The following is a 21,802-nucleotide window of genomic DNA, read 5'->3' on the forward strand; positions in this document are numbered from 1 at the left end:
GCTCAGGTCCTGCTCGTGTTCGGATTGGCCTATCCGAGAAGCCAGGAAGGTCCCGGATGCCCGTGGCTATAAAAGGTTTGCATGGCCGCTCGCCCATGCACTAGGATAGACTGTATTTACAGACTATAAGGTGTGAGAGATGTATGCACGTATGAATGTATCTGGTGACTGACTCATTATGAAACCCCTACCCTTGGTACGCATGTGTTGTGCAGCCTAGCCTGCTAGCGCTCAGGCTTAGGTGTAGGTAGGTCAGGGTTTGAGTCAGACATTGGTCCTCACCAGTGATCCAGCACACCTCAGTGCATGTGCTCCACACTCCACTGCCAGCGTCTTTAGCGGCGCTCGTGGCGTTCTGTGGCTGTACACTGTGCGCTTTTATAGCCGAGCTCTGTGAGCACAAACAGGCTCCTGCGTTTATGTTCAGCGGTAGTGCGGCTCTGTGAAGCAACAGAGTCCGCCCCCGTACACACCGGGTGACGATAACCCGCGTGTGTCTTTATAGTATACCGCCATATAGCATCCGCCATTTCTGAGCAGCAGGTTACCACCCCTGCACGGTGGACCTCGGGCTGCAAACGCACCTTATTGCCATCTTTATTATTTGGTGCGTTCTGCCAGCCCTTACACCGATACAGTTGAAAGTAGTGATGGGGGGGCTGCATTATACTGTGTGTGTGGAGGGGGCTGCAGTATATTCTATGAGGGGGGCTGCAGTATTCTGTGAAGGGGGCTGCAGTATGTAGCGGTGGCATTAATGTATATTTATTCAAAGTACATTTTTCAAAGTAGTTTGCAGTTATACATAGCAGTTAGACAGGGCAGGAGACAGGTAAGACATTTAAACAAACGCATTCCCAGTACATTTGGATTGCAACAAATATTCACCATATGCATTTGTATCATTTATATCCTGGTTACTGCATTCACACACATCCACCGTCCATGCATTACTTCTTTACACTCTATCCACATCAGCCCCTCAGTTCTCTCCTCTCCTATGTAGAGCACTCACGCTCTTTTCACATTGCTAAACTGCACAGATCCGTTCAGTTCATATTCAGCCAGATCGTAGAGATGTGAGATCTTCCAGTTATAGATCTGTTTGCCAACAGCCAGAACAAAAGGGTAGAGACCTTTTTCCTCTATAGATCCAAGGGGGAACCCTCAGGCTCTAGATGCCTTCATGATTCCATGGAATGATTCTCTAGTCAATGTCTTACGCCTTCTCTTGATCCCGGCGGTCCAAAGAAAAATCAGAGAGGACAGGGCAAGGGTAATTCTGATAGCCCCTTTCTGGCCAAAAAGAACTTGGTTCTCCTGATGAATATGATGTCTGTCACTGACCCTTTGGTGCTGCCGGAGAATCCGGATCTTCTCTCCTAGGGGCCGGTATATCATTCTCAGGCAGCAAGCTTACACTTGACAGCATGGAATTTTAGAGGGCGCTCTTGAGGGACAGAGATTTTTCCACAAATTTGACATCACTACTATGGCCTATGGGAAAAACTCCTGTTCACCTCAGGGGTCAGAGTCCAGGACGGGGTTCCAATTATGGCTATCATAGAATTTTTACAAATGGGATTAAAGCAGAGCCTTGCCACTAGCATGTAGAAGTGCCTGCATTAGGAGCCCTGTATAATCATGATGTGGCAGGCAATCCTTGGGTGAAAAGGTATTTAGTTCAATACCTAGCGGCCACCCAGAGTTGTAGGAGGGATAGGTCTCTGTTTGTGTATTTTCAGTGGCCCAGAAAAGGGCTCAAGGCCTCAAAAGGCACATTGGCAAGGTGGATAAGAGATGCAATCTCATTGGCCTACTCGTCTAGTGGGAATGTAGTCCCGGGGGTATTGAGAACTCAATCTATGGTGGCAACCTCCAGAGTGGAAAGTCAGAGGTTTCTATAGAACAGAGCTGTAAGGCTGCCACATGGTCATCTCCTTCTACCTTTTACAAACGCTATCGGTTGGATGTAGCCTCTTCCTTTGATCTCACCTTTGGGAGAAGGGTTCTAGAGGCTGTGGTCCCTCCCTAAAATATAATTCTCTCAGTGGTGCTGTCATGGGGGAAGGAGAAAGATGTAGTTAATTACCAGCAATGGGATTTCTCAGAGCCCATGAGAGCACCCTTATATTCCCTCCTGTCACGTGTGGGTGAGTACGCTCTTTTTGTGTGTGAATTATGTATAGGTCACAGGGTGTTTCCTTATAAGTATTTATTGTTGAAATGTTTATTATTGTATTAATTTGGAGGTCCTCTCATGCTATGTAAACCAACTGATGCGAGAGAGAGGTACCGCCCTTTTTATCTGTAGGTTTCCTGTCCTTGAAGGGCGGATCCCCTCTCTCCATTGGATTCTCATGGGCTTTGAGAAATCCTGTTACCAGTAAGTAACTACGTCTTTTTAGCCAAAGCATGTCCAATAGGTTGTGTTTTTCCCCATGTAATTATCTAGTCTAGTATAAAAAAGCAGTACTGTAAACTGCATAATAAACACTACCAATATACTGGATAATGGTTTATCATAGACAGTGGCTAAGCCTTTGCACGTGCGCACTGATATGTTGACATTGTAGTACATTACTTCAATAAAATAGTGCCGGAGTCAACGTGAACGCATACTGCAATTTCCGGCGCCATTTTATTGAAGATCGTGTATAAATGTACCTGTCACATTCCTGCTTCTCAGCACGTGACTTGGGGTTGCGCCTGCAAGGGTTAATCTGTCTCCTCTCACTCAGTCCAGCATTCAACCTCTGTTCTATGCTGCAGTGGGAGCATAAATCACACCCCGACACAGACCACACACCCCGCTCATACACGCTGCCATCACTCACCGAACACACGGGCGATGAGTCCCGGAAGTAGTACTACTATGTGCCAATCACCAGGAGCATACACTCTAAGGCTATGAATTCTTTAGAGCATACAAGGTTCAGACTTGTTAAAGTTTTAAGCTTTAAAATAAAAGGTGCAGTGCTTATAATAAAAAGGATATAAAAATGGAAATAAAAAGTGACATACAAATATGCAAAAATAGTGATAAAAGGGAGAAAACTTACAGAAATATCGAACTTTGCAGTCTGGTACTCTGTCCCTGAGGGAGGGAGAAATATGGAATGGCTCACATCAGCTTTCCAGGCTGCCCCCACATGTGAACATCTTTCTTTGTGTGTAGGCCTAATTAATAGACTTACTCTAGAGATCAGATTGCTAGACCAGCCTCTCATGTTAATATTCTAATTGCTGGTTTGTGACTGGACCATGGCAATTTTACCAATAAATACATTATTTTTCTCTGAAACTCCTTGTGTAACCTTTCTCATATATAGATAGTGTCATGCTGTAATTGGCGTTTCTCCATCAAAGACACTAGAAGGTGTGAAATGTTTCCACTTTGTGGTTCTCAGTAAAGCCCCCTGGCAAGATTGGAGACTGCCTTCTCAGGATAACATATGCTGCGACCCCTGTGAGACCTACAGCCTAGAACAGATGGTAATTAGTGCCAGTCATACATCCATACCTGTACATATTTTGCTACAGTACCAATAAAAATGCTCTGCAACTGGGAGTAGAATGAGTTCAATAGTAAAATATAGTAGTTACCAATAGACTCTGGTACTTCAGTAATGGGGTTAAAACATATGGCTAAATAAAGCTTCCTTGTCTTCAGCAATAATGAGATGAAAGCAAAGGCTGTAAAACAGCACCACTTTTTGCATCTGATTCATTTAAATGGTGCCAAGTAGCAATAGTAAATGCAGCGCATAGATGAGTGTTGACAAAAATAAATCAGACCTTTTCTTCTAAACTCATACAGACCCTTTAAGGACTGGGCGATTTTTTTTCATTTTTGCGCTTTCACTTTTTACTCCCCTTCTTTCAAGAGCCATGAATATTTTATTTATCCATTGGCATTGCCAAAGTAGGGCTTATTTTTTGCAAGACAAATTGTAATTATAAATTGCACCATCCATTTTAACGTACAATGTTCTGGAAAACAGAAAAAAAAATCCAAGTGCAATAAAACTGCAAAAAAAAAACAAAAACAAACTGCAATTGCAAAAACACTAAAAATTGTTGTGCGGTTTTAACGGCGTTTATTGCTTAATAAAACAATGAAGTGGCTCTCACTTCCTGTTGGTGCCTGATCCGTTGGTGGAGCAAGGGAACCCTGCGTTCATTGGATGCAGGGCTTGAGTAACAGTGTGATGCAAACCCCGGGAGAGCGAGTGCCAACAAAGCTGGCATAGCGAGAGGTGAGTACAAGTGTTGTTATTTTACTAGGAACAAACTAGCTGATGGAGACAGGGTTGTCCGAATAGTGGACAATCCCTTTAAAGTATTGTAACCTGTGATTGAGAATCCCATAGAGAGCAATATCCTACTGGTCTTATAAGAGCACCATCATGCCAGGCACAGAGGTCTCTAGCTGATTTCTGGCTGCCATGGTAACCATCAGTGCCCTGCAATCATGTAATGGGTGTCTCTGAGCACATAGAACAGAGCACTCCCTATGCATGTGCAATAAATACTCCTGTCAGAGGTTGACAGCAGGAAGAGCTTGGCTCCACTCGCTGCTGTTAAAGGCAGATTTTTTGGCTGAATGATGCAATGATCATCTGTTGGGAAATATTTAATTTGTGGTGATATAAATATTTTATGTACTGCCAGTATGACTGCAAATGCATGTAAGTAATGTCTATTGACTACCATTGTTAAAAAATCAATATATATTTAAGAGATGCATCAGCCTAAACCTGTTAAACATAGGCCAAGACGACATTCTTTGGCATACTGTACCCCATATAAGACATCAGGCACTATTACACATAATTTTGGTCTAGCTCAATAAGCTTTATTTAAAAGAAAATGTAACCCCCTTACTGCAAACAGTGTAGAAGGAATTTAAAGTGGACTTGGCAGCATGCTATGCAGCCTGTTTTAAGGGCAGCATTTTATGGAGACAGGATTACTGTACTTTTAGGCCAAATTAGACAAAAATATTGTGTTAACAGCAGCAAGTAAATAATACAGCAGACTCCTAATTTTGTGTCCCCTTTATACTTGCCTTATATACTCGTGTATAAGCCGAGTTTTTCAGCACATTTTCGTGTGCTGAAAACGCCCTCCTCAGCTTATACACGAGTCAATTGTCCCAAAAGCCAGCGGAGGAGGGGGAGCAGGGGGTCACAGGAGGCAGGAGCTGGTGGCTGTAACTGTGCCCACTGCTAAAGAGAAATGAATATTAATTTATAGCAGCGCACAGTGACAGCCGCCGGCTTCCAGAAGACTTCCTACTCACCCACCAGCGTGCCCTCGCAGCATCTCAGTGGTCCCGGCGTCTTTGCAGCATCTCCATGGTTCCGACACCAGCAGCTCTTCCGGCGTGATCACGTGGTGCCGCTCATTAAAGTAATGAATATGCACGTGTCTCTACTCCCATAGGCGTGGATCTCATAAGCATCACCTTAAAGAGCAGCGCCACTTGATTGTGCTGGAAGCCGGAACCATGGAGATGCTGCCAAGATGCCGGGACCACCGAGACGCTGCAAGGGAGCACGCTGGTGGGTGAGTAGGATAGAGGATAAGGATCCATGCATACCAGGATGGGATGGGGGAGCCATGCATAGCAGGACAAGTAACCGGGGAGCCATGCATAGCAGGACAAGGATCGGGGAGCCATGCATAGCATTACAGGGACCAGGGAGCCATGCATACAGTGACAGGGACCGGGGAGCCATGCATACAATGACAGGGACCGGGGAGCCATGCATACATTGACAAGGACCGGGGAGCCATGCATACAGTGACAGTGACCGGGGAGCCATGCATACCAGGACAGCGATGGGGGAGCCATGCTTACCAGGACAGGGATAAGGGGACAATGCATATCCGGCTTATACTCAAGTCAATAAGCTTACCCAGTTTTCCGTGGCAAAATTAGGTGCCTTGGCTTATACTCGGGTTGGCTTATACTCAAGTATATAAGTTAAACAGAACACTCCTACTGCCTTCTCTTCCGCATCACTACAATAATGATTGACAGCCACCATGTAGATATGCATGTACAGTCATGGCCAAAAGTGTTGCCATCCTTGAAATTTTTCTAGAAAATGAAGTACTTATCCCAGAAAATTAATGCAATTACACATGTTTTATTACATACATATTTATTTCCTTTGTGTGTATTGGGACAACACAAAAAAGCAGAGCAAAATTGGACATCATTTTCACACAAAACCACAACCCACATGTTCAACTAGTAGTACAAATGAAAAAATATTTTAAAATTGAGCAAGTCATTCTATGATTCTGTGTTTGAGTAAATTACAGCAGAAACTCAAGGCTCATATGTTGAGTTCAGCTTTCAGTCATGATGATTTAATGCTGTGAACTTTATTAATTGTACATTTTATTTCTCTACAGACCCCACTACATTTAGCAGTATTAAGTGGAAATCTCCCTACTGTTCAGCTTTTATGTGAACAAGTAAGTAAAGCCTTTTTTTTGCATCTGTGTCTAACTACAATGTTAAGTTATAAAATGTATACACTCCTCAACATTGAAATTTCAACATCGGGAAGATAAAAATCACGGAATTATGGAAAACACAGGATGGATAGACACGTTAATGACATACAAATGATGAAAATGGAAATGGCCATTGCAACATGAAGTGGCCTTCGTGAGAGATGTCACATGATTCCTACTCATGGGATTATGGTGTGGTGTGGCATAATTTAGGGTAGTTTTCAATCCAGTTACACTAACAACTCGTTATTACATTGATTTGGTTGTGGAATTATTGGTACGTCCGATTCTGCAAAGTGTGCCGTTTTTCCATACGACAACTCCAGGTCGCATGTTGCGCGTGTTACTGTGAGCAGCCTGTGTGGCCTAACCTTTCTACTATGGCCTGCAACATCTCTGGACTTGTCTTCCATCGAGAACATCTGGGCATCAATTACAAAGAGAGCTGCCAGCAGAGGATCTGGATGATTTGCATGCCCAAGTGCATTCAGTGTGGAAGAACATTCTTGAGAGAACATTAATAGCCTCATTGATAGCAAACGATACTGAATAAATGGAGATGTTTTAAAAATTGTCCTTTTTCATTATTTGCATATCATTAACTTGTCTCTCCATTCTGGGATTTCAATGTTGAGGAGTGTATAAATACATAAAGTAGAGATAATAATATGTTTAAATTTAATTCCCCAATTTTTCCAAATTTTGCCCAGAACTTCAATTCACAGCAAATCAATTTGAATCAAAAGCACTCCCAAGCCCCAAACTGCCGTGAAAAGACGCATATGATTCTCTGAAGTCTCCTAGGACTGTATACAACCCTTTTCAATCCATTTAGCATAAATATGCAGCCTTTAGTAATGTCAAAGCAAACTCAACATATATGGCTGTGGGTAAACTGATTGTAATTAATGATGGGCGAACCCTTGGATGTTCAGGTCTGGCGGGTTCGGCTGAGCATTTAAAGAAAGTATTGGTTAGGGTACAAGAACAGTACTCGACGAACATCCATTTTTGCCATGCTGTCTTCTGCATATAAGGCGGTATGATTACTACCGCCGGTCAGAGAGCTGTGGTCAGATGACAGCATGAGCCAGCAGCCATAACCGGCAGTAAAAAGTTTACCTCCTGTCACAGGCGTCAGCTGATGAGAGAGTACTACGCGTGCTGTCGCTGAAAACAGTGAGAGCAGGCACTGCATATGGGAGTATTCATCAGCTGGCGCCTGGGAAAAAAAATGACATGAGGTCTTTTCTATTTTTGATAACCAGCATGGGAAAACTGACAGCTGTGGTCTGCATCCTCAGCTGTCAGCTTTTATCATTGCTGGTTATCAAGAATCCACACGCTGTTTTTTTTTTAATGATTTAAATAAATAATTTTAAAAAACAATGTAGGGTCTTGCCCCATTTTTAACCACCAGCCAAGCTGAAGCAGACAGCTAGGGGCTGGTATTCCATTGCTGGTAAGGGGTCATGGATATTGCCTCCCCCCAGCCTAAAAGTAGCAGCTCCTTCCACTGTGAATGCAGGGCATATTGCGCAGACATCATATGAATAGCCTGATGACACAGGCCCCATTGATGCTACCAGGCAACACACTACCACTAATGTATTAACTTACATAATTACCTTCTCATCGGAAGCTCACTGCCATTTACGAGGTACCAGGTCATCTCCAGCTTATTTCTACTACTACTCACACTTCCGAATTTGAGAAATACCTGGGCTCAGGTCGAAATATTAAGAAATTGCTTGGATAAAAATGTTTTCTTTTTCACTCTTCTGTCATTTATCACTGTGGTGAACTTGTGTGCAGAATAATAAAAAAGTATATATTTTGAAGGAACCGTCATGAGTGTGGCTTTGTATTATATGCCTTAGTACTTGGGTCTGATCCCAGTCTAGCAAGCATCGCTACCTATTTTTTGAGTGCGCATCTTTAAGACCATCCATCCTCAAAAATAGCAATCTGCAGTTGCCCCAGAAAAGGCACATCAATTAGATGCGCGAACTCTGGTGCTTTGCCCAGCTCTTCCCACTTGCCCTGTGCGGTGCCAAGTGGGGTAATATTTGTGGGGTTGATGTCAGCTGTTTTATAGCTGCTGACTTCAAGCCCACAAGTTAGTAATGGAGAGGTGACTATAGAATGCTTCTCCATTACTAACCCCATAGTAAGTTTTGAAATAAACACACAGCCAGAATAAAATCCTTTAATTGAAATAAAGGACACAGGCTCCTGTTATTTGAGAGAAAAAAATTATACTCACATTACGTCCATTCCATTGAAGCCACTGTGAGTGCTCCGTTCTTTTTTTTGAAGATACAGTTGTGGCCAAAAGTATTGACACCCCTGCAATTTTGTCAGATAATACTCAGTTTCTTCCTAAAAATTATTGCAAACACTAATTCTTTGTTATTATTATCTTCATTTAATTTGTCTTAAATGAAAAAACACAAAAAGAATTGTCCTAAAGCCAAATTGGATATAATTCCACACCAAACATAAAAAAGAGGGTGGACAAAAGTATTGGCACTGTTCAAAAAATCATGTGATGCTTCTCTAATTTGTGTAATTAACAGCACCTGTAACTTACCTGTGGCACCTAACAGGTGTTGGCAATAACTAAATCACACTTGCAGCCAGTTGACGTGGATTAAAGTTGACTCAACCTCTGTCCTGTGTCCTTGTGTGTACCACATTGAGCATTGAGAAAAGAAAGAAGACCAAAGAACTGTCTGACAACTTGAGAAACCAAATTGTGAGGAAGCATGAGCAATCTCAAGGCTACAAGTCTATCTCCAAAGACCTGAATGTTCCTGTGTCTACCGTGCGCAGTGTCATCAAGAAGTTTAAAGCCCATGGCACTGTGGCTAACCTCCCTAGATGTGGGCGGAAAAGAAAAATTGACAAGAGATTTCAACGCAAGATTGTGCGGATGTTGGATAAAGAACCTAGACTAACATCCAAACTAGTTCAAGCTGCCCTGCAGTCCGAGGGTACAACAGCGTCAACCCGTACTATCCGTCGGCGTCTGAATGAAAAGGGACTGTATGGTAGGAGACCCAGGAAGACCCCACTTCTTACCCCGAGACATAAAAAAGCCAGGCTGGAGTTTGCCAAAACTTACCTGAAAAAGTCTAAAACGTTTTGGAAGAATGTTCTCTGGTCAGATGAGACAAAAGTAGAGCTTTTTGGGCAAAGGCATCAACATAGAGTTTACAGGAGAAAAAAAGAGACATTCAAAGAAAAGAACACGGTCCCTACAGTCAAACATGGCAGAGGTTCCCTGATGTTTTGGGGTTGCTTTGCTGCCTCTGGCACTGGACTGCTTGATCGTGTGCATGGCATTATGAAGTCTGAAGACTACCAACAAATTTTGGAGCATAATGTAGGGCCCAGTGTGAGAAAGCTGGGTCTCCCTCAGAGGTCATGGGTCTTCCAGCAGGACAATGACCCAAAACACACTTCAAAAAGCATTAGAAAATGGTTTGAGAGAAAGCACTGGAGACTTCTAAGGTGGCCAGCAATGAGTCCAGACCTGAATCCCATAGAACACCTGTGGAGATATCTAAAAATGGCAGTTTGGAGAAGGCACCCTTCTAATATCAGGGACCTGGAGCAGTTTGCCAAAGAAGAATCATCTAAAATTCCAGCAGAGCATTGTAAGAAACTCATTGATGGTTACCGGAAGCGGTTGGTCACAGTTATTTTGGCTAAAGGTTGTGCAACCAAGTATTAGGCTGAGGGTGCCAATACTTTTGTCTGGCCTATTTTTGGAGTTTTGTGTGAAATGATCAATGTTTTACTTTTTGCTTCATTCTCTTTTGTGTTTTTTTTATTTAAGACAAATTAAATGAAGATAATAAAAAGAATGTGTGATTGCAATCATTTTCAGGAAGAAACTGAGTATAATCTGACAGAATTGCAGGGGTGTCAATACTTTTGGCCACAATTGTGTGTGTGTGTGTGTGTGTGTGTGTGTGTGTGTGTGTGTGTGTGTGTGTATATATATATATATATATATATATATATATATATATATACACTCACTGGCCACTTTATTAGGTACACCATGCTAGTAAGGGGTTGGACCCCCTTTTGCCTTCAGAACTGCCTCAATTCTTCGTGGCAGAGATTCAACAAGGTGCTGGAAGCATTCCTCAGAGATTTTGGACCATATTGACATGATGGCATCACACAGTTGGCGCAGATTTGTCGGCTGCACATCCCTGATGCGAATCTCCCGTTCCACCACATCCCAAAGATGCTCTATTGGATTGAGATCTGGTGACTGAGGAGGCCATTTGAGTACAGTAAACTCATTGTCATGTTCAAGAAACCAATCTGAGATGATTCGAGCTTTATGACATGGCGCATTATCCTGCTGAAAGTAGCCATCAGATGTTGGGTACATTGTGGTCATAAAGGGATGGACATGGTCAGCAACAATACTCAGGTAGGCTGTGGCGTTGCAACGATGCTCAATTGGTACCAAGGGGCCCAAAGAGTGCCCAGAAAAAATTCCCCACACCATGACACCACCACCACCAGCCTGAACCGTTGATACAAGGCAGGATGGATCCATGCTTTCATGTTGTTTACGCCAAATTCTGACCCTACCATCCGAATGTCGCAGCAGAAATCGAGACTCATCAGACCAGGCAACGTTTTTCCAATCTTCTACTGTCCAATTTCGATGAGCTTGTGCAAATTGTAGCCTCAGTTTCCTGTTCTTAGCTGAGAGGAGTGGTACCCAGTGTGGTCTTCTGCTGCTGTAGCCCATCTGCCTCAAAGTTCGACGCACTGTGCGTTCAGAGATGCTCTTCTGCCTACCTTGGTTGTAACGGGTGGCAATTTGAGTCACTGTTGCCTTTCTATCAGCTCGAACCAGTCTGCCCATTCTCCTCTGACCTCTGGCATCAACATGGCATTTCCGGCCACAGAACTGCCGCTCACTGGATTTTTTTTCTTTTTCGGACCATTCTCTGTAAACCCTAGAGATGGTTGTGCGTGAAAATCCCAGTAGATCAGCAGTTTCTGAAATTCTCAGACCAGCCCTTCTGGCACCAACAATCATGCCACGTTCAAAGGCACTCAAATCACCTTTCTTCCCCATACTGATGCTCGGTTTGAACTGCAGGAGATTGTCTTGACCATGTCTACATGCCTAAATGCACTGAGTTGCCGCCATGTGATTGGCTGATTAGAAATTAAGTCTTAACACACAGTTGGACAGGTGTACCTAATAAAGTGGCCAGTGAGTGTATATATATATATATATATAGTGTGTGTGTGTGTAAAACAATAGGTACAGTACACTGTGCGCACCAATATACCGTATTTTTTGGATTATAAGATGCACTTTTTTTCCCTCAAATTTGTGGGGAAAATGGTGGTGTGTCTTCTAATCCAAAAGTAGATTATCGGCTGCGTTGCTTCTGTTGGAAGCTGCAAGGGGCAGCAGAAATGGGGCGCTGCTGCAGGTCTCAAGCTAGTGGGGGGGGGTTGGCATTGAGATCTCATCTCCTGATGCACCGCCTCCGGTAGCCATTTCCCTGAAGCCATTGCACCGCACAACAACCCCTCCTACCAGCCTGGGGACCGCAGCATTGTCCTGCTCCTACCTCCACCGAACATCACCTCCTATCAGCCTGGGGCCTGCATCATTGCCAAACTTCTACCTCCGCCGAACACCACCTCCTATCAGCCTGAGGTCTGCAGCATCTCCTGCCGCAGCCGCCTTCCTGCAGGAGTGACTCTGCCAACTGGGACCCCAACCAGTCACACCACCATTTTATTTTTTTTAAAAAATTTCCTATTTATAATCTGGTGCGTTTTATAATACGCAAAATATGCAAACACTGAAAACATGAAATCTAAATTGCATTACAGCCATATAGAGTATATTTATAAAATGTAGATACTTAATGATCAAATTGGTTAATTCTTGTATTAACACGCTACCAAATTTGTAATGTTTGTTCATACAGTGTTATTTTTTATCATCTTTGTTGTGTGAGATATTTTAATTTGTAAAACCAGAAAACTTTCTTTTCATATGTAGGATGGTGTTGACCTGGAAAGTGAAGATAACAATAGAAATACTCCATTGCGCCTAGCTAAGGCACGGAAATCAAAGCAAATCATTTCTTTTCTACAAAACTCTGTTATTCATTCAAAAAATCTACATGCAACTTTCAGCTGGAGGTGATTGATATTTTATATTACATCTTTCACTGTCCTACTGTTTCTGACAGTTGTTATAAATTGTTGCACACTTTAGGTAGTCGTCAGCCAAAAAATGAAAGTAAATTGTTGGAATTTTAAAAGTGAGAAAAAAAATTAATGGTAAACAATAAGATTATCTGGTTACTATGAAAATTTGTCAATGACTGTTCTCTGGATTTTCTGTTAAATTGCCATGCCAGTTAAAGGGAGTCTATCACACCCAAAATGAAACTAATTACAAATTGGTACGGGGGACCTAGCCCATATAAAAATCATACAAGCAGTGTACATTTTTAGTGGCAGAGAAATAAACCTTTATTTCATATACAAAAGTGGGTGCTTGAGTGCACCGGTTTCATGATCAAGGCGTCAGTATATCATTAAAGCGAACCTGTCAGCAGTTTTGGCCGATATAAGATGCGGCCACTGCCTTTCAGGGCTTATCTACAGCATTCTATAATCCTGTAGATAAGCCCCCGGTCCAACCTGCAAGATAAAAAAAATAAGTTTTACTATTCTCACCCGGGGAGGGGGTGGTCTGGTGTGGTCCGGTCCGATGGGTGTTGCAGGTCTTGGTCTGGTGCCTCCCATCTTCTTGCGATGCCACCCTCCTGTTGCTTCATTGCTCCCCGGCATCGCGCTCCTGTGCAGGCATACTTCTCTGTCCAGTTGAGGGCAGAGTAAAGTACTGCAGTGCTGGGCCTCTCTAATAATACCAGTGAGCAGGCGCTGGGAAAGGTCAAAGATGAGCTAGTTGGGCCTTTTTTGGGGTTGAAGATTGACATAAAATTAACTTCCAAACCTACTGCTGTCTTTTAGAAGACACTTTCTTCAAGCAGTGGTACAAGAAAAACTCTGAAAGCATCTTTCAAGAAAACCATTTTTATGCTAGACAGTGCTCCATCGCATGCATTGAAGTACTCCACTTCTTGGCTAGGTAGTAAAGACCTTAAATATGAAAGAATATAGATTACAAATTGCCTAATAATTATATAGCCGTGTAGAGGTCTACCGAGGCTAGAGCCTCTTCAGTCAGAAAATGTTGCCAAGTGGGAGAGAGCAACAGTAGAAACCCTTACTACAGCATGTATGTACTCTAAAGCTGGGTAGACACAAAGTCTTCCACAACAAACAGAAAATGAACAGAAATATCCATTCATACATTTACAGATAATTAAGAGACTATATTTTATGTTTTAATAGATCTAGTTCATTACTTTAACATCATTCAGTCATGGAGATTGGCAGACAAATCCAGTTAATTCTCTGGAAAAAAGACAGCGAAAATCCAACTGAATGATGATTATACATAACATTTAAGATGCAGAACCAATAAAAAAGAAACTGGACAAATGACTATATCTACAAGAGCACCCTTAGTATACTCCTTACACAAGCATATAACACAGGGACACAACCTTATTTTAGAATATTTATATGACAAGTCCCAAATTGTAGTAAAAAAGTTAAAAAAAAAAAAAACAAAAAAAAACACCTAATGGATTTCTTCTTATTCTTGCATAACGGTTAGAACAGTCTTACTTCAGTTATTCCAAAAGTTATTTATCTTACCAAGGATAACTTTGCAGAAAGTGCTGGACTGTAAGAAGCTTTAATTCACCCATTGAGTCCTACACTCCTCAGCACTAGAGCAGAATAGCACGTTCTCTGACTCCAAATTAAGAACATAAACTGAACTGCTCTCTCCAGATTTTGTTTCAGTTTGCTCATTGACAGGACTTTGACAGACGTCCGCATAGTTTGCTATGCCATTTCCCATGCAAATATTTCATGGACAGACGATAGCAAATAAATTAACCAATGTTGAAGAGTATACACAGTGGGCCATGTATATGGATACACCTAAATAAAATGGGAATGGTTGGTGATATCAACTTCCTGTTTGTGGCACTTTAGTATATGGGAGGGGGGAAACTTTTCAAGATGGGTGGTGACCATGGTGGCCATTTTGAAATCGGCCATTTTGGATCCAACTTTATTTTTTCCAATGGGAAGAGGGTCATGTGACACATCAAGCTTATTGAGAATTTCACAAGAAAAACAATGGTGTGCTTGGTTTTAATGTAACTTTATTCTTTCATGAGTTATTTACAAGTTTCTCTTTGTTTACAGTCATTGACATGTCGTAGAGGTTAACACCTGAGGAGCAAATAGAAATTGTGTTGTCTGGTGAACGCAGTGCCCGGGCCATTGCAGCAGATTTCAATGCAAGACATCCTAAGACTGTCACCATTCCCATTTTATTTAGGTGTATCCATATATATGCCCCACCCAAAAAAGTTTGCCTCATCACTCAACATAATGTTCTGTGTAAACTGAGGGTCCTTTTCCAATTTTTGTTTTGCCCATTCTGCAAATTCAGGGTGCCGATCTGGGTCATCCTCATTGAGATGCTGCAGCAGCTGGATTTTGTAAGGGAGCCATTTGTGAGTAGCTAATATCTGCCTAAGAAATGTTCGACTGAGGACAGATCAGCATGAGGCAGCAGACTAAGCCATTGGACAGCAGACCAAACCTAGGCATGAGGCAGCATGCCAAGTCTAGCTAGGAGGATGAGGCAGCTGGCTAAGACCTTACTCTGCTTGACTGATGGCTCACTGATTTGAATACACAAGTAGGCAAGGTATATGTAGAGAAAGACAGAGGCTAAGGAACAGCTCCATTCATACACATTCAAGAGTAGTTCAACCTCACTTGCATATAGAGCAACGCGTGTTTTTTTTTGTTTCATTAAAGGAACAAATTATCTCATCTTTCAGAGAGCTACATGATCATATAAGGATGTTTTTTGAAGGCGTAGAGTTGATTATCATGACAGATCATCATGAAAGATTCCCTTTAATAAAGATAATTTACTTTTCTTTGCAGTTCATGGCTTTGTGGTCGTCCAGGCAAATCGAAAGTCCCCATACTATTCTTTTATGGCAATCTATTCTTTTGGGGCTACCCCACATACATTTTTAAGGTAATGTTATTTGATCAGATGTGCCCTATTGTGTCAATATTGTGTTTTAACTCCTCATTAACATGTGACGTACAGTTACATAGCATCTACCCCAAAGTGGTATTAATAAAAATGTCATTTCAGGGCACAAAAAATAAACCCCTTATCCTGAAAATTTAAAACATTACGGGTCTCGGAAAAATGCTACACAAGCAAATTTTTTTATTTTTTTTTACAAATTTTTGAAATTTTGTCGCCACTCTTATTACCAGGAACAAGAGTTTCTGTTTTTCGCAGTCGTCAAGAAGACCTTAATCAATTTTTCAAACATGTCGACAGTTTCACCTTTTGCAACGACGTCTTAGGGTTGTTTGGTGCTCTTGGATGCGAACATGACCCGAAGTGAACCTAGCAAAAAAGCCAAGCAAAAAACAAGTGTGGGATTGCACTTTTTTTTGCAATTTCACTGCACTTGGAATTTTTTTCCCGTTTTGTAGTACACGACATGGTAAAACCAATGGTGTCGTTCAAAAGTGCAACTCGTCTAACAAAAAATAAGCCTTCAGACTTGACAGAAAAATAAAAAAGTTATGGCTCTGGAAAGAAGGGGAGCGAAAAATGAAAAATTGAAAAAAGCTCCGCTCATGAAGGGGTTAAAAACCTTACGTGATACAGACTTTTTTAGCACATATTCGTGTTCAGCATATCAAAATCTATAAGATACAATGACATTTCTAAGGGGACAAGAACTTCCCTGAAATTTGTTGCGCAGTGTAATTTTCTTATATCACTGCGTCTCGACATCAAAATGAAATATACGTACATTTTTGTTTTTTCCTTCTTCCATTATTTTTCCGTCCACAGAGATGTTTGGGGGCTCGTGTTTTGTACTTTTGAATGACACCATATATTTTACCATATACTGTACTGGAAAATGGAAAAGCAATTCCAAATGCAGAGAAATGTATGCAATTCTGAGATAGTTTTTGCTTTAACCCCTTTCTGCCAATAGACGTACTATCCCGTCCATGTACCCTGGGACTTAATTCCCAAGGACGGGATAGTACATCTAATGCGATCAGCGGCGCCCACGTGGTGAGCGCCGCTGATCGCGGCCGGGTGTCAGCTGATTATCACAGCTGACACCCGGCACAATGTGTCAGGGGCGGTCACGGACCGCCCCCGACACGTTAACCCCTTGTACACCGCGATCAAACACGATCGCGGTGTACCGTGGGTTAAAGGGAAGCATCGGCAGGGAGGGGCTCCCTTCGTGCTTCCCTGAGCCCCCCACGACAGCGCAATGTGCAGCGCTGCTGCGGGGGACTCCTTCCCTACAGGCCCCCGGATCCAAGATGGCGACGGGGGCCTTCGGGGGCCTGTAGGGAGCTGACTTCCTCACTGCCTGCAAAGCGCAGGCATGAGGAAGTTCGCAGAACTGCCTGTGACAGATTGCTGATCTGTCACAGTGATCTGTGATGTGACAGATCAGCGATCTGTCACAGGACAGTGATGTCCCACCTGGGACTATGTAATAAAGTAAAAAAAAAAAAAAGTGTAAAAATAATTTTAAAAAAAATCGCTAAATTAAATTAAAAAAAAACAAAACAATAAAAGTACACATATTTGGTATCGCTGCGTCCGTAGCGACCCGCCCTATAAAACTGTCCCATTAGTTAACCCCTTTAGTGAACCCCTTAAAAAATAAAAATAAAAAACGAAGCAAAAAATAATGATTTATTATCATACCACCGAACAAAAAGTGCAATAACGCGCGATCAAAAAGACGCATATAAATATCCATGGTACCTCTGAAAACGTCATCTTGTCCCGCAAAAAACGAGCTGCCATACAGCATCATCCGCAAACAAAAATCTAAAAAAGTTATAGCTCGCAGAATAAATAATTATTTTTTATATAAAATTGTTTTCATTGCAAAAAACCGACAAAACATAAAAAAACTACCTAAATGAGGTATCGCTGTAACCGTACTGACCCAAAGAATAAAACCGCTTTATCAATTTTACCGCACGCGGAACGGTGTAAACGCACCCCCCCAAAAGAAATTCATGAAAACGCTGGTTTTTGTTCATTCTGCGTCCCAAAAATCGGAATAAAAAGCGATCAAAAAATGTCACGTGCCCGAAAATGGTATCAATAAAAACGTCAACTCGTCCCGCAAAGAATAAGACCTCACATGACTCGGTGGGTCAAAATACGGAAAAATTATAGCTCTCAATATGTGGTAATGCAAAAACTATTTTTACAATAAAAAGCGTCTTTTAGCGTGCGACAGCTGCCATACATAAAAACCGCCATAAATAGTAAATCAAACCCCCCGTTATCACCCCCTTAGTTAGGGAAAAATAATAAAATTAAAAAAAAGTATTTATTTCCATTTTCCCATTAGGGCTAGGGTTAGGGCTAGGGGTGTGTTGGGGTTAGGATTGGAGTTATAATTGGGGGGTTTCCACTGTTTGGGCACATCAGGTGCTCTCCAAATGCAACATGGCGTCTGATCTCAATTCCAGCCAATTCTGCGTTGAAAAAGTCAAATGGTGCTCCTTCCCTTCCAAGCTCTGCCATGCGCCCAAACAGTGTTTTACCCGCACATATAGGGTATCAGCATACTCAGGACAAATTGCAAAACAACTTTTGGGGTCCAATTTCTCCTGTTACCCTTGGGAAAATAAAAAAATTGGAGACTAATTGATCATGTTTGTGGAAAAAATACGATTTTTTTATTTTCATGCCTGGGCATTATAAACTTCTGTGAAGCCCTTGGGGGTTCAAAGTGCTCACCACACATCTAGATACGTTCCTTAGGGGGCTAGTTTCCAAAATGGGGTCACCTGTGGGGGGTTTCCACTGTTTAGGTACATCAGGGGCTCTCCAAAAGCAACATGACACCCGCAGACCATTCCATCAAAGTCTGCATTCCAAAACGTCACTACTTCCCTTCCGAGCCCCGACGTGTGCCCATACAGTAGTTTTCTCCCACATATGGGGTATCAGCGTACTCAGGACAAATTGGACAACTTTTGGGGTCCAATTTCTCCTGTTACCATTGGGAAAATAAAAAAAATGGGGACTAAAAGGTGATGTTTGTTGAAAAAATACGATATTTTTATTTTCACGCCCGGTCGTTATAAACTTCTGTGAAGCACTGGGGGGTTCAAAGTGCTCACCACACATCTAGATAAGTTCCTTGGGGGGTCTAGTTTCCAAAATGGTGTCATTTGTGGGGGGTTTCCACTGTTTTGGTACATCAGGGGTTTTCCAATCGCAACATGGTGTCCGATCTCAATTCCAGCCAAAAACGTCAAATGGTGCTGCTTCCCTTCCGAGCTCTGCCATGCGCCCAAATAGTCATTTACACCCACATATGGGGTATCAGCGTACTCAGGGCAAATTGCACAATAACTTTTGGGGTCCTGTTACCCTTGGAAAAATAAAAATTAAGGGTGAAAAGATCATTTTTGTGGAAAAAATATGATTTTTTAATTGTACTGCTGTACGTTATAAACTTCTGTGAAGCCCTTGTGGGTTCAAAGTTCTCACCACATATCTAGATAAGTTCCTTGGGGGGTCTAGTTTCCAAAATGGGGTCACTTGGGGGGGTTTCCACTGTTTAGGTACATCAGGGGCTCTTCAAATGCGACATGGCGTCCGATCTGAATTCCAGCCAATTTTGCATTGAAAAAGTCAAACGGCGCTCCTTCCCTGCTGAAGTCTGCCATGCACCGAAACAGTGGTTCCCCACCACATATCAGGTATCAGCGTACTCAGGACAAATTGCACAATAACTTTTGCAGTCCAATTTCTCCTGTTACCCTTGGTAAAATAAAAAAAATTGAACCTGAAGTATTTTTTTTGTGAAAAAAAGTTAAATGTTCATTTTTTTTTTAAATATTCAAAAAATTCCTGTGACGCACCTAAAGGGTTAATAAACTTCTTGAATGTGGTTTTGAGCACCTTAAGGGGTGCAGTTTTTAGAATGGTGTCACTTTTGTTTATTTTCTATCATATAGACCCCTCAAAGTGGCTTCAAATGTGATGTGGTCCGTAAAAATAAAATGGTGTTGCAAAAATGAGAAATCGCTGGTCAATTTTTAACCCTTATAACTTCCTAACAAAAAAAAATTTTGGTTTCAAAATTGTGCTGATGTAAAGTAAACATGTGGGAAATGTTACTTATCAAGTTTTTATGTGTGCCGCATCTTTGTGATTTAAGGGCATAAAAATTAAATGTTGGAAAATTGCAAAATTTTCAAAATTTTCGCCAAATTTCCGCTTTTTTCACAAATAAACACAAGTTATTTGAATGAAATTTTACCACTAACATGAAGTACAATATGTCACGAGAAAACAATGTCAGAATCACCGGGATCCATAGAAGCGTTTCAGAGTTATTACCTCATAAAGGGACAGTGGTCAGAATTGTAAAAATTGGCCTGGTCATTAACGTGCAAAGCACCCTTGGGGCTTAAGGGGTTAATGGTGTATATTTTATGGTAAAAATGACCTGGCAGTATGACTGGACTCATCAGTATGATTAAAGCAATACCAAAATTTTATTATTTTAGTGGTAATAAAAAAATTTGAAAAAAGATTTTTTTTTTTTATTGTGTCGCTATTTTCCCAGACCCATAAAGTTTTCGTTTTTTCTGTCAATAGAGCTATGTGAGGGATTGTTTTTTGCTGGGGAAGACAAGGTTTTTATTGATACATGTTTATATTTTGATGTAAACATGACAAATTGTTAGCTTCTTACAGCTTTTTTTTTGTGGTGTTGTGGCAACTAAAGAAAAAAATCCCAATTTTGGTGTTAATTTTTTTTCCCTTTACAGTATTTACCCATCAGGTTAATTATTTTATATTTTGATCTGAGTTTTCTGGATGTGGCAACATCACATATGTGTATTTATATTATTGTTTTTATTACCTTTATCTGTAATGAGGGAAAAGGACTTTTATGTTTTTTTTCATACTTTTTAGAACTTTTTTTTTTTTTTACCGTACTTTGTTAATCCAGTAACCTTAGGGGACTTGAACCTGTGATCGTCTATTCACTTGTACTATATACAGCAATATGACAGAATTGCTTGTATATACCAAAAAACAGGGTCTCCTTTCAAGCCCAGCCACAGGCTGGATTTCTAAGGAGCTCAATGTTAACAGACACGGAGGTCTTCGACAGACCTCATAGCAACCTATTTGCGCCCCATCATAGTTTCCCGGGGGCGCCAATGGGCGCAAAGTATGGTGTGCACCAATGCCAGTGTGTTGTTAATGCCTCTGTCTGAGATTGACAGTGGCATTTATCCGGTTAATATTCGCGGGCAGAGCTCTACTCCACCTGTGGCTTTTAGAGGCAGGCTCTGACTGTGTGTCAGCCATTATTTGCCAGATATGGGACAGGGACACCCCTTGAGCCTTCTCCATACACCCGTTACTATCTTGCACTGTGCATGTAAGGCTGTGTGCACACGCTGCGGAATCTGCTGCGGATTTTCAAAATCCGCAGATAAATCTGCAGGTCAAAAGACCTGTGAATTATCCTGCGGTTTTACCATCTCCACAATGGACCAGATGGTAAACCGCTGCGGTATCCGCAGAAATAATTGATATGTCAATTCTTTCTGCGATTTAGAAACCGCAGAAAATCCACATGGAAAATTCCGCAGCATCTGCACTGCGGTTTCCATTTCCCATAGGGAATAACGGTACTGTACACCGCAGCAGAAACTGCTGCAGATCCGCAGGTCCAAATCCGCTGCGGAATCACAGCAGAATCCGCAGCATGTGCACACACCCTAACACTGGTTGTTGGTAAGGGGTTTAAAGTAATCTGTCACCAGGTTTTCGCTAAGCAATCTGAGCAATCTGAGAATAGCATGGTGTCAGGGCTGAGACTGCTTACAGCAATGTATCACTTACTGCGCTGCTGTGTATTTTTTATATTATCACAATTTTTTATCTGGTGCAGATCTACCAGTTCTCTGAATGCTGATCTCTGCATAACCCCACCCCTATCACTGATTGGCAGATTTCTGTGTACACTGTGCATAAGCA

At 41.8% G+C, this 21,802-nt stretch overlaps 1 protein-coding gene across 1 annotated transcript in view; it reads left to right on the plus strand.

Moving 5' to 3' along the window:
• Positions 1 to 21,802, plus strand: part of LOC141086215 (uncharacterized) — a 133,471-nt gene that overhangs the window by 101,935 nt on the left and 9,734 nt on the right. Inside the window, exons 4-6 of the mRNA XM_073572047.1 lie at positions 6,430 to 6,492; positions 12,599 to 12,741; positions 15,652 to 15,748. Of these exons, the coding sequence (XP_073428148.1) occupies positions 6,430 to 6,492; positions 12,599 to 12,741; positions 15,652 to 15,748 (303 nt within the window). The remainder of the gene's footprint in view (positions 1 to 6,429; positions 6,493 to 12,598; positions 12,742 to 15,651; positions 15,749 to 21,802) is intronic.

The sequence above is a fragment of the Dendrobates tinctorius genome, unplaced genomic scaffold (genome assembly GCF_039654945.1).
Source record: "Dendrobates tinctorius isolate UK_male_01 unplaced genomic scaffold, ASM3965494v1 ptg000030l, whole genome shotgun sequence".
Lineage (NCBI taxonomy): Eukaryota > Metazoa > Chordata > Amphibia > Anura > Dendrobatidae > Dendrobates > Dendrobates tinctorius.